This window comes from Pyrgilauda ruficollis, unplaced genomic scaffold (genome assembly GCF_017590135.1).
Source record: "Pyrgilauda ruficollis isolate IOZ18807 unplaced genomic scaffold, ASM1759013v1 scaffold66, whole genome shotgun sequence".
Classification (NCBI taxonomy): Eukaryota; Metazoa; Chordata; class Aves; order Passeriformes; family Passeridae; genus Pyrgilauda; species Pyrgilauda ruficollis.
In genome coordinates, this window is record NW_024528377.1 from 539512 (window position 1) to 557016 (window position 17505).

The 17505-nt window shown below is 47.5% G+C and overlaps 1 protein-coding gene across 1 annotated transcript in view; it reads right to left on the reverse strand.

Moving 5' to 3' along the window:
* The window catches only part of LOC121362680 (sodium- and chloride-dependent betaine transporter-like), an 83778-nt gene that overhangs the window by 21344 nt on the left and 44929 nt on the right, over positions 1-17505 (reverse strand). Inside the window, 4 exon segments of the mRNA XM_041484368.1 lie at positions 812-952; positions 2308-2442; positions 6039-6235; positions 13932-14018. Of these exon segments, the coding sequence (XP_041340302.1) occupies positions 812-952; positions 2308-2442; positions 6039-6235; positions 13932-14018 (560 nt within the window).

The following is a 17505-nucleotide window of genomic DNA, read 5'->3' on the forward strand; positions in this document are numbered from 1 at the left end:
GGCTTTTCTTGCAAACAAATCCATTCTGGGGAAGCTGAAGGAATTGGATCAGCTCTTTAAAAGGCTGGTTACTTCTGCTGGGATGAAAGGGCAGAGTGAGCTGTGAGTAAAAGACCCACAGGGTAGAGAAATTTAACTAATTGCAGAAATTAATCATCTGATGCAAGAGAAAAAGGGAGGGAACCAAGCTGCTGCCAAGCAAAACCTGTTCAACGTGTTAAAAAATTCCTGACAAGGACATCTTCCCAGGCTCAGCACAAGCACCTTGAGTAAAGTCAAAGCCAGGTCTTCTCTGCAGGGCAGAGTTAAGTGAACTATGAGCACAAAGCAATAAGAACCTAGTGAATGTAATGGTATGGAGGCTGTATGGATGTGATTTATCAGGAGAACAGTGCCCTTAGAGTTTTGTGTTACTGGTTCCTTCACTGGGAGACCTGAACTGCCAAAATCCTACAATGCAGGCTTGGTCTGATTTACCCAAAAGCTGAGTGCACAGAGGAAACTGTTCAGGCACTGGCAGTAGCAGCAACTGTCCCAGTAATTCCGCAGGAATGGGGCAGAGTAAGGGAACTGTAAGAAAAAATTGCACCAGAGCTAATAAAAAGATCCTGCCACATGATGAGGACTCTAGATTGCCTTGCAAACTCTACCATTCACCTCTCCTTCTTGCCAGAAAATGCCTATTTTTTGGTGACATCACATGCCAGCTCATGACAGCTTCTTATTCAAAAAAAAACAAATATTTTCAACAAAACCAAATAACTTCTGGGAATTGGAAAGAAGTTAGAAGCTGAACCAAGGGAAGGTGTACCTGAGTTCCAGGGGTTATTGCAGCTGGCCCACGGTAGCACTGAAGTGAAGGAGCTGAACAGGTAGAAGAGTGCCCAGGACAAGATGATTATGTAGTAGATATTCAGATATCCTACAATGACTTGGGAGGCATATCCAATTCCTGTGAAGAAAAGCAAAGGAGATGAGGATGGGACTGGCAACCAATTCCCAACACATGAAGCTTAACCCCAAACAAAGACACTGGGCATGCTGTGGTGGTAAGAAGGATGCAACACCAACAACACGGCTCCCCAGAGAATAGTGCAAGATCTGCCTAAGGGAATGAGGAAGGATTTTGTGACTGTGCACACAGACAGGAAACATTGTTGGTAACTCTAGACAGGTCAGTGGTGAAACAGCCAGAAAACCTTATGCTGATTTGAAAAAAAAATTTTCTAATGGCTACCATGCCACAGCACCATAGTTCCTCCTCTTCAGAAAAATACAGCTCTAGCCTTTGAAGAAAAGAAATGCAGCTGAGTCTCTTACTTCTGGAAAGTGTCAGGCAAAAAACATTCTTACAGCTGATATACACCATGCTCAGCTTTGGTCTTGGGTCCTGCTTGTGCCCATTGCTCACTGAGATCTCAGAACAGTAATCAGAGCAGAAAGGCCCAGTTCATTTATTTAAAACTGGTTGTCAGTGTCTTTTGAGATGCCCCTGCTGTCCAGCTCCAGGTCTGTGCCAGAGCATAGGGGTCTCCAGTGCAGGAGGTCCCAGACTCCCCAAGGAGTTTCAAATAGCACTGCATGCCCACGCTCAAGCAAACTAACCAGGCTCCACTCTGCCTGAGCACAGGTCTCTCCATTTGCAAAACATGGTTAATAAGCTCTCCTCTGGACAGAAGAATTGAGGAAATTATATTCGCAAATGTATTAATGCCATTAAACAACCTTCCCCAGGGCCCCAGAAGTCCTGGTTCTTACCCCTGTGGCTTAACCTCATCTCCATCACATCTCTGGGCTGTCAGACCCAGTGCACACAGTCTCATTCCCCCAGTTTGAAGGATGCCAGCCTGCAAATGCTGCCACAGCAGCCCTGGGCACAGGAGAGGGCAGGAAAAGCATGATAAACCAGACAGGTTTCCTCAATCTCTTCTCCCCTCACTATTTGTCCTGAACTACACACAGGTGTTTGTACATTGATACTTCCATCCTCCTTCTTCAAGCTGGCCATCCTGCTTCTCCTCTCTCCCAGGTTCTGAGCTTCTCAAAGCAGAAACTGTGGTTCAGGTGGACCAGCACAGCCCCCAGGCAGCACCACACACCCTCACTCACATGGAGAGGGGTCAGGGAACTGCCCCTGCACACACAGCAGGCAGCAGAAGGAATAACAAGGCTGGGAGAGAGAAGAAAGGAGGGAGACTAAAGGAGAAAGAAAATAAAAAAGAATAATAATATTTAAAAAAAAAAAAAAAGGATTTGAGTCACTGATTGTCAGAAAGTGTTGTCAGTAAATACTGTAACTTGACTGACCTTCAAAGATGGGACAGATCTTCCTCCAGGCAGTCACCCCTCCCTGGCTCGTGAACTGCCCCAGCGCCGTCTCCAGGAAGAACAGGGGGATCCCACAGGTGAAGAGGAAGATGAGGTAAGGGATGAGGAAGGCTCCTGCAGAGAAGGGTAAAATGCTGCCTCAGAGACCTCTTCAAACACCTTATCCTTAAAACCTCTTGTCAGGTACCTGGGACCACAGCTGGAATCAGCTACATAAATATAAATATTTCACTGAACTAAATGTGCAACCTCTGCTAAAGAAACAAGGTTTCCATCACCATAATTTCTCAGAAAGAAATACAAGGGTGGTCTGTCTTGTGCTACTGCAGCACTTCTGCATTTGGCATAGGCCAAAACCTAGAGGTAAGGAGTAGCCAGGCAAGGAGCTAAAAAAAGATAGTGCAGAAGAAGTTCTCCCGGTTTCATGTTCCTGACCTCATTCCAGCTTTCAGCAGGAATGGGATGAACAAAATAAGTCCTTGTTTCACATAACCACATTTGTTCTGCCTTTCATGAGAGTCACAGCAAAACTCCCACTTGCCCAGAGGATACAAACCTGGAGGCTGGTGACATTTCTTGGTAAGTGAAAACTTTGCCAGGATATAAATTTACTCGAGACATATTTCACATCAAATTTGGAAAGCAGATTGCACCAGAAAAATGGAAATAGCGTTTTCAAAATGAAAAAATTTAACTTCTACCTTCAAAATCCATTTTTTGGTAATATGTAGAGAAATGTGTAAAGAGAAATCAGCCTGAAATGGCTCTCATATTAACCCTTATCAAAATAGAAGAGGAAGGAGAAAAGAGCAAGGCTTTTTCCTAGAAACAATGACCAACATAAACTAAGCATAAGAAAAGACAAACAAAAATAACAAAAAAGTTTAATGCCCTGAAAAAATGGCTTAGTGCTCTGTTCAGCTGCCTGAAACATTTTTTGCACCTTTTTAGTTATGCTGTCAAACCAAAACACCAAATACATTCACTGCTCTGCTCAAAACTGCTCCTGAGATCTCATTTTCACAGCTGACCTTCCTTCTGTCACCTCACTCTCTTTCTCCACATCCTTAGTGTAGATTTTCACACTTCTGCTCCCCTCCAAACAAGATATGGTGGCTGCCTTCCTCAGTGAAACAACTGTGTCTGTCTTGCCACTCCATACAATAAAATCTGGCCATGAACACCTCTCTTGCCAGGGCCTGGAGAGCATCTCAGTTGTTTGTAACCAAGACTGGGTGCCTTTCTCAGCCACTGTCCCCCCTGGCCCTCTCCTCCCCTGCCAGCACAGGCACTCACACCGACATTCCTTCCAGTGACTGTGAGCCACTAGGAACACTTGCCTTTATTTTTAAAGCCAACAATGTTACAATAACAAAGAACATCCAAATTTCCCCTAAACACAGCTGTGTGTAGCTGCAGGAGACCTGGGGCCAGAGGGAAGGAGGCTGGTTCTCAGGGTCAGTCCAGGTTTGCGGGGTAGGAAGTGAGAACTGTAGACCCTGAACTAGAGGCAGCTGCTACTTTTGGTGTTGCAAGACACCTAAGCCAAATCTGCAAGACAGCTTTATGATCCTGCACACAGATGAGCCTTTCAGCAGATTCCAGACCCTCTCCTCTGATATGATTTGTCACAGAGGTTGACCCATTTTGGTCTCTGAGCAGTGATGGTTTTCTTGCACCTCCATTCTCTTGTCTCTCGTAATGTGTGCTGTCCCACAGCAGTTACCAGCTGAAACTCCAGCTGTGATCCCCTCCTCAATTTGCAATTTGCTGCTCTACTGAAGGAGCCTCAGCCTTGAGTGGGGCCCCCAGAAACAGATCCTCTTTCCTTATGAGTCAATAATAAGTTCAGGAGGCTGAGCAATTAGATCAAATTTGACAGTGCAGCCGTAGATAAGGTTGCAGTTGGTCGCTTTACAGAAAACTAGCATTATTGTTTCTATGGTATCTGTCTTCATAGCTGTATAACCATTTCAGTCGTTCAGGAGGAGAAAAGTGACAGGACAGCAGTCTCAAATTTGGGGGGTAAGGGTGGGACAGGGATGAAGCATTTATAGGAGGAAAATGCCCTTTTTTGCAATTTAAAGAACTTTTCCAATGATGAGAATGTCTTTGAGTGTCATGGGGAATACATTGCCTTGTACTATATCACTCTTCTGGCTCCCTAGAGCTCTGGAGAGGGAAAAGTACCTTCCACAGCAGTAGCATACTTTCTACAAGGGCATTGTGGGAAGCTGTGAGGGAAGGACTCTCCCATCCTAACCTTTCCCAAGCCTAGCCTCATTGCCCTCTGAATCACAGCCTTAGCTATTCCAGAGCAGTTTAATTAAAAAGAAAAATGTTATTCAATAGATATTTAAAGTGAACAAAAGTAGCCTTTTCACTTACACTAATTAGCATACAAATTGCAAGGACTGATGAACCGGGTACCACAGGCACAAACTATGCAAAGATATCATCTGAGCTCAGGGAGAAATTTTCCATGCAAAACCCATGACTCCTCTCTCAAAGCATCACTGCAGAATGGGCTGTTCAATCAGATGCACCTCCAGTTTTTCCTAACCTGTCCCCGTCTGACTTGCTCTTGGTGCCTCCCATCAAAAAAAAATAGAGAAGGAAAATGGAGGATCTGCTAAAAATCATCCCAGGTTCAAGAAAAACTTAATTCCATTTTCTTTAACCATTTCTCATCCTGCCCCTCACTGGTTTTGAGGATGTATTGTCTTGTCTCTTGTTTAATTTGGATAAACTCCAGCAATAGCAGAGAGGACAGGATTTAGAAGCCCTGGGGAAAATTACAGTGGAACTACTCAGCTATTGATGAAAGCTCATGGCACCTTGGAAAAGAAAGGCCTCTGGGGCATGGTCTGCAGAGAAAGGAAGCTCACAGTAAGGGGGATGGGGTGCGAAGCAAGTCCCAGACCATTATTTCAAGGTGTTTTTAGAGAACAAGAACAAAAGAGAAGTTATTGCTGTATTTGACATGTAATTTGTTATTCCTCCTTTTCTTTTATAAAGTTAGATTTTTATTCACTGAGAAGTTAGTGACAGTCAATTATTCCCTTACGTTTCATCTTATTGTTATGAGACATTTTAACTTTTAACCATGTAATGATCTTATTGCAATGTTAGTACAAGAGAAAAGGAGAGCTATGCAAAGAAACAAAAGGGAAGGTGAATGAATCTTTTTTGGGGATGAATTTTCCTAAGAGTGGTTTGATCACTGTGAGAATTACTCCAGGGGAAGAGGCAGAAATCTTCTAGATTGTATCAGGACTTGGCTAGGATACCAGCACTATCTAAGCCTTTCCTCCTCTGTAACAAGGGCCTGAAAAAGATGGATTTGACACCAGGAGTAGGAAAAGAGAATATGTAGGAGGAGGTTGATGTTGGTTTTCCAACCACTCACAGCACCTGGTATTTTCTGAAGACCAATAATTTCTTGAGATGCCCAACAGCCTTAAGTTGTTACTGGGGGTCAATTTTTTAGGAGTCCAGATTTGAGAATGCTGCTTTAAGGAAGAGTACCCACTGGGGAGCTAGATTCACCCCTGAGTTTTTATTCCTCCTGGTTTTGGCAGGAACTAACTTGTTGAAGGAGTGAATAAAGGAGTACCTTAGGGAGTACATAGAAGAATTGGGTGCAGGCATGTACATGTCTCTCATCATACCTACAGATCTAGAACAACTCACGTGTGCTGTGAACTCACCACCACCATTCTTGTAGCAGAGGTATGGGAACCTCCACACGTTACCCAAGCCAATGATCTCTCCAGCCACAGACAGCACAAACTCCATTTTGTTCCGCCACTGGCCTCTGTCTTCCATTTCCTCCACTTTTATCTCTTCAGGAGATGTGGTGGCCCCATTGGGTTCTCCTTCCCTGGATAGGGCTCTTGTCATGGCTCTGAGGGACAGAAGAGGAGAGCATGGGATGTAGGGAGTTACTGCAGGACACACTTGTGGGAAGAGGAGTGAGAGGACCAGATACCACAATAAGATGTGGTTCCAGTATGAGTATGTAAATTTAGATACATCTTATTGGTGGTATTACTGAGCAGAAGTTGGTCTTTCTAGAAGTGATTTGTTTTACCAAAGGATACACATTCCCTTGTTGAGATTAGGAAAATACACTGGAAACAAATCTCTCCAAAACAGCAGCATCTCTGCTTCCATTCCCACCAGCTGGGACTGCAAAGAAATCAGGGCTTTGTTCCCTTGTAGCAGCTTGCAAATTCATTTTGCTGGTGGCTCAATAAGTTTTTTAATAGCACATCTCTCATTCCTTTTGTGCTACCTAAAGGAACATCCCCATCTTCAGGGAGCAACGGAGACAGCAATCTGCATCACCCACAACACCCAACATTTCCACTGCCTCCGAATCTGCTCTGGACTATTTAAACTTGCTCTCTCCCTTGGCTCTGGAGGCAGCTCAGGCCAAGGACCGCTCCCAGTGAACAGCTCAGTGGTGAGCAGGACTTCATCACCTCTGATGTCATTTACCTTATAGGACCACCAAATCTTTTATTGATCCTTTGCACCAGGACCATGATGCCAAACTATTCCCGCCCTCCTTTTGCCCGGTGTCTCTCCAGTCATGTCCCTCTGGACAAGCAGCAGGTATGAGCCATCTCATGGTGAATAGGGACTACCAGGGAACCTGACCTAACTGGAAATAAGAGCAAGTGTAAACCCTGACATCTAACTGTCCCAGCAGCCAAAGAACACTATAGCACTTGGTGTAGTTTTCAATGAGGAGGAAGCGGGAGCAGGAGCTGGTGGGCCACACTCACACTTATCCACACAAGACAGCATCATTGTCAGTGTCTCATTTAGTTCTGTAAAGGAAATAATTTCCTAAAAGCTAACCCTCTGGATATATCAGGCCCTGGGGCAAAGAAAGATGCTTGTGTATGAAAAGACAACTTGTAATGAATGTTCACAGCAGAACAAGTAGTTCTTTGACATAGGCATGTTTCCTGCCTGTTATTCAAGTAATGAAAGCAAATCAGATCTCACAGTGTAATACACCAATTGCTCTGTAAATGCCCTAGGCAACAACAGGCTTTGTTCCCCCATCTGCTTTCCTGAAGGGCTCATCCTATTTGCTTTGCTATCAGCAGCAGTTTTCCATGGATGCTGCATGGAGGACTAAGCCTCATGCGAGACATCAACCAGTGTAAGAGGGGCTGCAACAAGATCAGGGGGACATAAACCATAAAGAAGAGCAGTCAAGGGCTGGTGAAGATCATCCTCCAGGCTAATATATCTTCCTTTTCAAACACAAGGCAGAAAGATCCTGGTCCCTGTTAAATTTGAGAGGTTTTTAGAACTGTTGCCAGTAAAAGCCTATATATCGGTAGTACTGCAGTGGGCACAACCAGTTTTGTGTCAAATGCAGATGCATGAGGGCACTGAGGAAGCAATCTCTGTTTTATCTCCAGCCCTTGCCCTTTATGGTCAATATGCTGGAAAGCAACTATTTACTGGCATGGCTTGCACTGATCCAAACCACCAAGGGCTACAACACCTGTGGATCTACACAAGAGTGGGAAGGTGAATCAGCCCTCTAACAGGCTGCTACAAACCTCTAACCCCACATTTAGAGAAGGTGGTGGAACCCAGGAATCAAGGCACACACCCTAAATGCTGGCTTGCAGCTGCAGCTCTGCAGCTCCCCAGCAGCTCAGCAGTCCCAGATTTGCCCCCTTCACTTAGCCCTTCTGCTGGGTAGGATTGGGAGATGGAATCATCAGGTACTCCTGCCAGCCATTTCTCAGCTTCTGAAGCCCAGGCAAGGCCCTTCTCCCCTCTGCCTGCCTGCAGCAAGGCCTGCTAGCTGGCTAATCAGTTGATTCCAATGCTGCAGCACAGCCTCCTCATCTGAAAGGAGCAGAGCTCCACGCACTGTCAAATGTGAGAGAAAAAGTAGCACGTACTTAATGAAACATGTTTGATCTGTCACGGACCTTGGCACATTCCTATTTGCTGCAGTCCAGGGCACGTTATCAAGTACAGTGATGTTTAAGTCTGCATTTGTTAAGGATGTCCCAGGAAGCTGGCAGGACAAGACTAGCTAAGTCTTTGGTTTTATTCTTTTAATGTTAGGTGGATCCAAGAGCCAGCCTATTTCTACTAATACTTGTGGGTTTATTTCATTTTTGCTAGAGCTGTTTCACACACGGGTGCAGAGGAAGGTCACAATCAGAGAATCACCTTTCACCTAGCCCTGGGAAGGGAATGTATGATGCCAGCCCACAGCCCCAACCCTGTCACCAGCCTCCAGCTCAGGACACCTGGACCAGGACTTTTTATCTGTCCTCTGACTCCTGAATAGGCCAACATGAAGGATGGAATTTGGGATGCTGCAATGAGGAACACAGCTGGGAGAAACACAGAGCATCAGGGGAGACACAGCACTTCTGCCTTCATTTTCCTATTTTAAGAAGGGGGAAAGCACCCTGGCTATGAAATCAAACTTTTTCAAGTGGAAACAGATGGTGGATTAAACTGGTTCCCAAAGTTCTGGGCCTTCATGGCATGAAATACAACTTCTCCTTTCCTGGACAAAGCCATGCACATTACACATCCCCACTACTTCCCTCTCTGCTTCGCCTACTGTTTCTATGACAAAGCCTATTCATACACCTCCTGGTTCTTTTCCTAAACATTTAATCCTACTGTGCCCCTGCTCTATATGTTCTTAGGCCAGATGGGGACTCAAATAACTTCTTATTTCCAGCTAGGAACAATTTGGTTCTCCCACAGCAGTCACAGCCACCTACTGGGTTACATCCTCCCCAACAGGCAAATATTTTCCTCTTCCTTTGGTTGCCCCCTCCTTAATACATGAGTTTGGAGTAAAGACTGTGCCCCTCACTGCTTGCCTGCACTTTTTTTGCTGTTCCTTCACCAAAGTTTGGAGAAAAATCCTATGACTACTTCATTCCCAGACTCTTTTCTTCCTCTGCCACAAAGTTTTCACAACTGCTAAAATGTCATCTTGCAATCCACAATCTACCCTGCCCCTGAACCCTCTCAACCTCCACCACCTTCCCTCCTCAGCTCCTTCTGACCCCACCTATCTCTTCTAGAGGTGCTCTGCTGTATTTTCAGCCCTCAGCACTTGGAGAAGATGGTTTTTTTGCCCTTCAGAGAAGTGACCTGTAGTGTGCCATCTTCCCACAGAGAGCAGTGAGCTCCCTCTATGCAGCTCCATAGGAAATGGTACAGTATTTGGTACTGGGCTTGGTGCATGGAGATAGCCACAATTTTTTCCCCAAAAGATTTATTGCTGGGAAAACAAGAATACACCTGGATTCCTGCAGGATTCCTGCCTTCTCTCTTTTCCTTGGAAAGAGAGAAGGCAGCATGCAGGCAGCCATAGACCCAGAGCAACAAGTCCCATCCTTGAACATCTGAATGAGGCAACACAGTCTCCCCTTGGTCACAAATTTTGTAGGTGTGGGACTGTGTTTGTCCCACACCTACCACCATGGGATCCTTCAAGTATGGGCACCAAAGGCAAGGAAAACCAAACATCTCTGAAGCATTGTGGTCACTCAGCAGTTGCCTATGACATGCTGAACACACAATGCAGATATGCAGGAGAACAGTATTTTTTGGCTTTGTTGAAAACAAGATGCCACCGAAGGGGAGAAGCAGTGATAAGAAAAAGAGGAGAAAGAAAGGATAGCACCATTTGAAGCAAAATATGGTGCTATCCTCAGCCTCTCTCAGGGTAAAAAAGGGAGGGAACTTTTTCAAAGTTCCTCAGGTGAGGAACAAGAGTAAAACAAGATGAGAGAGAAGCCACCTGGAGTTTTGGCACCAGAGGAAGAAGCCAACAGCAATTCTCCTGAAGCTTTTCTTTCTGCAAACTTACTGCCTGTTCCCAACTGCTGTCAGACAGGAGTTCCTACTGCTGGGAAGTTAACATCCTCCGTTTGACCTATTTTGCTGTTTTATCATAAGGCAAATGAGATGAGGACAATCTCCAGAGGGAATAGTGAAACAGAGGGAACAGCAGACAGAAATGTCTCTAAAAAGCAGCTGATAACGTTTATGAGAGGAAGCACAGTGTTAAAGCTCCCTTGGACACTGCCTGAACTGCAGAATCACAGGTGACAACGCAGACAGCATTTATATTTCTTGGTTTCATTTTGAAACAAGCAGCAACCAAGCACATAAACTGCAATTTAAGATGTGGAGGGAGGAATCAGGAAGCAAGACGACTGGGCTGTGTTACAAAAGGAGGAGCAGGAGGACACATAAAATTCTCCAGTTGCGCAACCAGAGCCAGCAGTTAGTCAGCAGCTGAAATCCTGCGCTGCATTTTGATGGCAGGGGGCGGGGGCGGCTGTGAGAGCAGAGACAGAAAATCAGGGTTCAGCAAGGAACAGCAGTGCCGAAGTACAGCTTAAGGGAGCAACCCCGTTAAATCAGTGCATGGGGGCTGCTACTGGAATCGGTCATCTCTGCAAGATGGACAAGAAAATATTAGCAGTGGAAGCAAGTGCCTTCCAGCCAATCTAAGAGCAGCTACACGAGCAGAGACAGCTGCTTCCAAACGGGAATGCTGCTGGAGAATGGCTCGCTCCAGCTGCATCGCATAGAAAGGCAAGGAAAGATGTAGAAAGACTGATCAACTCCAGGACAGCAGTTGAAATTAAAATGCCTTTCATTTCAAGCAATTGAAAGTTAGTTGGCTTCTTTACACTTTCTAATTAACTTCCAGGTTCTGTGGGCTGCAGGGTATTCTCAAAGCATCTGTTCAGCAACGTTCATGAGGCACAGGAGACTGTTACAAGGATCAGATCCTACCTATGTTTTCTCCAGTGTGAAATAAGAGCAATACTTGTGCAGTCAGTGAGTTTGCTACTTACTGACACCAGAAAGAGTGAGATAAGGAACTCAGTGAGTTCCTTATGAATGAGTTCATTATGGCATGGACATCTGCAATACAAAATGCAAGGATTATAGAGCATCACCCTTCAGAGCACACACCCCCAGTGCAGGAGTGTGACAAATGGGTCCTGCTCTGTCTTCTGCTGCTGGACAGGAGACCCTCCGAAGCCTCCAACATTGGCTGGACTTTTCTAAGGATCAGTGGCAAATCTCTTGCTAAAAGCAATGTAGGCTCTTGTTCCCTGAGCCAGATAAGTCTCTGTTGGTGTCCATGGATCACCATCCCTGCTCGAGGCTACAGAGACACAGAGGTGGTTTCTTTCTCTAGCCTAGAAAAAAAACCCAAGACTAACAGATGAAGTCCATAAATGCTGCCTAAATAGGACTAGAAACCAGCCTACGCACCAAACCAGATAATCTCAAGACCTCCACTCAGCCCATAATCTGGCTATATCTAATGCAACACAGCAGGAGGGCCAGCCACAGCAGGATCCATTCTTCTTACAGAGCACCAGCAATAGGTCTGGTACAGCCACAGATCCAGCCAGGCCCCAGTGGAGCCCCCAGAGCCACTTACCCGATGGCTGGAGCTGTCAGGCCGAAGTCCTGGGGCTGCATCTGGCTGGCTCAGAGATCCTTGTGTGCAGCCAAAGCATGTGGCCAGTATGGCTCCTGTCACTGGCTGGTGAAGCAGGTGAATGGCACACAGGGTGAAAATCACACTGCTCCAGCACTCACTCTGCAAACAGGTCCCTGCACAATGGGGCAGCGACCTGTGGTGCAGCCCAGAGGTGCTCCACAGGGACAAGATAGAGTCTGCAGGATGCCTACAAGGCAGCCACCTCTCTGGGGCAGCAATTTCATGGAGCAAGATGCCAGCCAGCAGCCCTGGGCAGGTCAGATGAAGAGATGGATGCTGCCAGCCCCCAGCCCTGCTTGGCCAGCTGCTGCCATCCATCCCTGTGGCTGGGGGCGAGGGCTGAGGGAAGAGTGGGAAGCAAAGTTGATAGAGCAGGAGAGCAGAGGAGCCAGCACTGCAGCCAGTGGTTCAAAGGTGGGAGAGCAGCACAGGGAATTTGGCATCACACTGCTCTAGGCAGTTGTATCTAAACTCCTCCAGGTAGGCACACCCTGCCTCACCTCCCAAAAGCACAGCCTGAGGACACTTGCTCTCAGTGATGAGAAACAGGGAGCACAGGCAAAGAGCACTCAAGCAAGACTCTTCCAAAAGCTGAGCAAGGTTAAGGCATAACACATTGCCTTATGCTTCCCAGCAGGGAGGATGAGGGGAGCGTGTGTGGCAGAGCCTGGTCCCTCAGCACAGACACGTGTGTGGCCAGCACAGAGCAGCAGAGAGGGCCACAGGGCTCCCTGCCATGACTGTCCCCACACTGTGCTCCCTGTTCACCCCTGCGCCCCGTGTCAGACCCTGGGCAGGCTCAGCCAGCTCCAGCTGGTGCTCAGAACGAGTCATATAAGGTGAAATCAGCACAGGCAGAGGTGCACAGAGACCACGACTCCAGCAGTGCCTTAAGTGTTTTCCAGCAGTTCCTGCCCTAATGCCACATTGTAATGTGGCGGGACTGCACCCCACCTGCACCCTCCAAGGGGCCTGGTACCTGCTCTCCAGCCTGGGGCACCCAAAATTTCCTCTAGCCTGCCCAGGACCACAGTCAGGCAGAGATACGGCACAGGCTCTTTAGCCTGTCCTCTGCAAGGACCACATCTGCAATCATGAATCCAGAAAAGTTGGGCTGTTGCAGAGCTGCAAAGGTCAGGTCCAAGGTTCAGCCTCTTGTATCACCAGCTGTCAAAGAGGAAAAACTAGGGCAATGGTATTTCCACTGGCATGAGATGAAAGCCCTGATTAGTAGTGATTACTTTAAAAGCACTGTTGATTTCAGAAGACACAGATCAGGTGTTATGAAACTCTCATGTGTTCTGCCTGCATTTGTTCACAAATATGCCCACATATCCCAAAAGTTTAGCACATGCAGAAACTGTTGTCTCCCTGCCTCAGCCCTACAGAAACAAATTTGAAGAAAACTTCGGGGCAAGAAGAACTAGAAGTGCACCCCCAGGCTCATCTTTTAAAACTGCAGCTCCCAAGTCAATGCACTGGGGTCAGCACCTCTGCAGGGCAGCACAGGAGGAGAGGACTCATGCTGGCAGCAGCTGAAATGCCTACAGCCTACTCTACTAGTGCCTTGGCTCCTGTACCTATTGTCAACCAGTCAGCTCTGCCCTTCATCCCTGTCCCTGTCTGGCTCACTATTGTCTCTCTTCTCAATATTTCTGCTGTCTGAGTACTTACCTGTCACTCTCTCCCTTTTTCTCTGCTGCCACAACCTTCAGTATCAATTACCCATCCTTCAGGCATCTCTTTGCTCTCAGCTTCCTGGTACCCCCTGTACAGCATCTCAGCCTGTCCTTTCTTTTTCCAAAGGAACCATTGAAAGAAAAACCTCTTCCCTAGGTTGATCCAAATTGATTAATTGCTCCTTATTGTCCATCTCAGTCTTGCTTTATTTAACCTTGGGAAGATTTTGTCCTTGCAGACTTGCTGGCCCACTCTCCAGAGCACAGCAAGCAGCTGGCGTGCAGCAGCTGGCTGCGGGAGGACCGGAGTCACCGGCACTCCCAGGGTGACACAAACATCCAGCCAGATCTGCTCAACAAGCAAACACCCAACTCACCTGAACCCAGCGCAGGTCTCTCCCAGGCAAGCCCCTCCCGTCCTATCCTTTCCCGTCCCACTGGAGTCCAGGCAGGGAATCCACTGACTGCCAAACAGATACAGCAAGAGTTAAGGCAGAGACTACCCTCTCTCCTCCTCCTGTCCCACCCCTTCCACCAGCTCCCCCCACCAAATTATCACCCAGCTCATGCGTGGGTGGTGGGACGCAGGGAAGGGAGGTGCATCAGGGCAGACGAACTTTCTCCCCTGTTCCCTTACAACATGCACCTCTCCAAACCTTGAACTGTGGCCCTGACAAGAAAGCAAGATGAGAAAGCAGCCACAGACAGGCAGGGTAAAGGCCCAGAGTTTGTAAATACCAACTGCAGCAGAGAGTAACGCCATGTCCTCTTGACCTCTGCAGGGCAGGAACTGTCCCTTGGCAGTCCCCACAGCATGGCCCAGGCTGGCTGACACATATTTCCACTGTTCTAGGGCTCCACCACTTTAGTGGGATAGGGGCATCCCTCAATGTCATCCTATAAACAAGCAGAATGAATCTCCACAGAGCATTACATTAAACTGTCTGTGGCCAAGATCAAGTCTCACCAACACTATCAGGCAGGTGGAGCAAAAGGCAGAGCGTGGGTGAAGAAGGAACATTTGCTCTGGGATCATGCAGAGCCCTCCATGCCTGTGCCATATGCTGAGAATACAAACACAGCTCATGGGACAGAGCTCTGTCAGCAAGGAGAGGCACTGTTGGATTCTTTATAGTGTCTGGGTGCTCACTAGAAGTGAGCAATCCCTCTGTGGTTTTGCCCTGGCAGCTTTCTTTGTATCCATCTCAGCTTTGATGTGCTTTTCCAGAGCTTCTCATGACCAACACCAGCAGCAGGCATTCCAGTTACACCATTTTTCCCAAGATACTTCAGCTCAGTTTTTCTCTTTTTTTAATGGTGTTTCATGCTATCACTCTTTTGTGTTTTGCTTTGTCTGCTTATGTGCCTGCCAAATTCCTATTGATCTTTTCATGCTACCATGTGGTGACACCAGAGCGGAATGCGGGAGGGAACGTGGGACATATCCAACACACTCTCGGCTACATCCGGACTCACCAGAGGAGCATTTCTCAGCCCCTCAGTGGGAAGCTGACAGGAGCTGACACAAGTCCTCAATGCCACAGTGTGGGAAAGAAGTGTGTTTACATGCCTGTACACTCTATTGAGGTCGTTTATAATGCTGTCTCCAGAAAATCCTCCATGAGTGCTAGAAGCCGGTGAATCAGATCCCATTAGAGCATGCTGGATTACCCTGGGGACAAATGATGCTGGAGAGATGCGTAAGGGGAACCAACCTGGACTGAGTGGGATCCTCAGGATAAGCCACTGAGGCCAGTTCTGGAGGCAGTAAGGCAAAACATCTCCATTTACTTGGGGCTTTTTCTGGGATTAAACTTTCCAAGCATGCCATTTTCAAAGCTCTTGGCTTTCACCTACCCCACAGGCTGGTTGAAGGGATTGGTCCCATACCCGAAGAAATACAGACTGATTCTTCCCTTGTGAGATCTGGCATCAATATGAGACATGACAGGCTCCATCTTCTGCCTTTTAGGGGCTGTCTCCAAAGTCCTGAAAGACTGCAAGGTGAAGGAGCATGTGCTGGCTCTGCATTGCCTCTGACCCTGCTCATGGAGGACAGTGCCACTGCCTGTCCTGTCCTGTCACAGAGGACTGGCATGACCCAGCACAACTGAGGAAAAGGTGCAATAGAGGTTATCCAGATATGAAAAGGGGATTAAGATAAGCCTAGGTAAGCAGAGCTGACCTAAAAACTTGATTTATCTATACTGAAGTGTTTCATGGGAACATCGCAGGGGTTTTGCAAAGCTGTAGATGGGAAATGACCTGTGACATTAAGGTAAAACAAGAAGAAAGTCAACCTAAATGAAAACTTTATCCAGCAATGTGTGAAAATCATTCTCTAGGAGAGGAAAAAAAGGCTATTTCTGTTTGCCAGCCTGGAGGTACCAGAAGTTACACTCACACTTCAGAGTTTCCCACCAGGCAATAATTCACAGGGTTTTTAAACCCTGCTATGGGCAGGGGCACATATATCTCACCACACCAGCTTCCATGTGAGCAATTTCACTGGTGTGATGACCCACACTGAAAAACAAAAGTCACGTTCTGAGCAGCTCAGCTGGGGGGGTGGGGGTGTACAAACTGTGCTCAGTCCCATCCCAGGAGAGAGCAAGGAAAGGGGTGATGCACTCCCTGACCACCAGCTGCCATCCTCGCTGGCAGAGTCAGCCCTGAGCAAGCACTCTGGGCTGAACAGCTGTGAGGTAGGACAGGACTGCTAAAGGATGTAACAATCTGACCGCACGTCACCCCACGATGTGGGCTCCTCCTCTGTAAGTGTGGGTGAGGTTGCTCTTAAACACTCATCCTCAAAAGAGAAGCAATGCTTGCAATAAATCCTGGAAATGTCCAAAGCACCCCCCTCCCTAGGCAGCATGAACCCCTCCCAGCCCTGGGTCCCCCTGTTGTGAGCAGCTCACACACCAGCAGCTCTCACATCTCCACAGCTCTCCCACGGTGCATCCTGCGCAAGCCCCATCACTGCACCCAAGGGTGCACAGGAGAACTGGGAAAGCACTGCTGTCCATCCACACAGAGCTGCTCACTCCCTCTGCAGTTGCCAGCTGCATAGGTTTCCATCCCCCCTCATGAGCAGAGGAGGAAAACTCTTTGAAAGAACCAGACTCCCTCAACCTGCCAGGCTCAGGGCAGCTGGAGACCAGGACTCAGTCTTTGCCCTGAAGGATGGCTGACCCCAACCTCAGATCTGTCCTGCACCTCCTCAAAGGTGTCCTCCTCCCCACACTGCTCATCACCTGCCAGCTGGCAATGCCCTCTTGCCCCTCCTTTTACCATTTCTTTTCTCAGAACAGCTGGCTCTTCCCAGCATCTGGGTGTCCCCACCCTTTCCTCCCTTTCAGCCGGCTCTGACATGCCTGCTAAAGAGCCAACCCAGAGGAGCAGGCTGCCAGCCTCAGCCCACGCCAGGGCCATGTTCCTTGGCAGCAGTGAGTCCTGGGCCCCTGAGCCCGTAAGACACAAGGCTTCAAGCCAAAATGAGTCAAATCTCCCCCGAGCCCAGATTTTGGGAGAGGTCTGTCAGCATGACACCCTATGGGTGAATCCAAACTGTGCTTTACAAACATTAGAGGCTGCAGAGGCAGTTGCTGGGACAGTTGTTGGACACAGTGGGGCCTGCAGCCCTGGCTGCCCCCATCACTGAGTCACCTGCAGGAGAAATCACCACTGCCCTCCTTTGTCCAGGCTAATTCCATCTTTTAAAACCTTTGCTAACAAAATAGGAGAAATGCTCATTGCCCCATGGGCACAGTGCTGCTCTTCTTCATCTGAGAACACGCCTTGCTGACTGAACACTATGTTTCCAGGGGATTTTCCCCTAGGCATTGGTACAATTTATTTTTCATGTTTATGGCTAATTTCTGCTTGAGTAAGCCTGTGACTTCTGACAACAGTTTCACTGTAACTAATCACAAGTGAACATAACCAAAG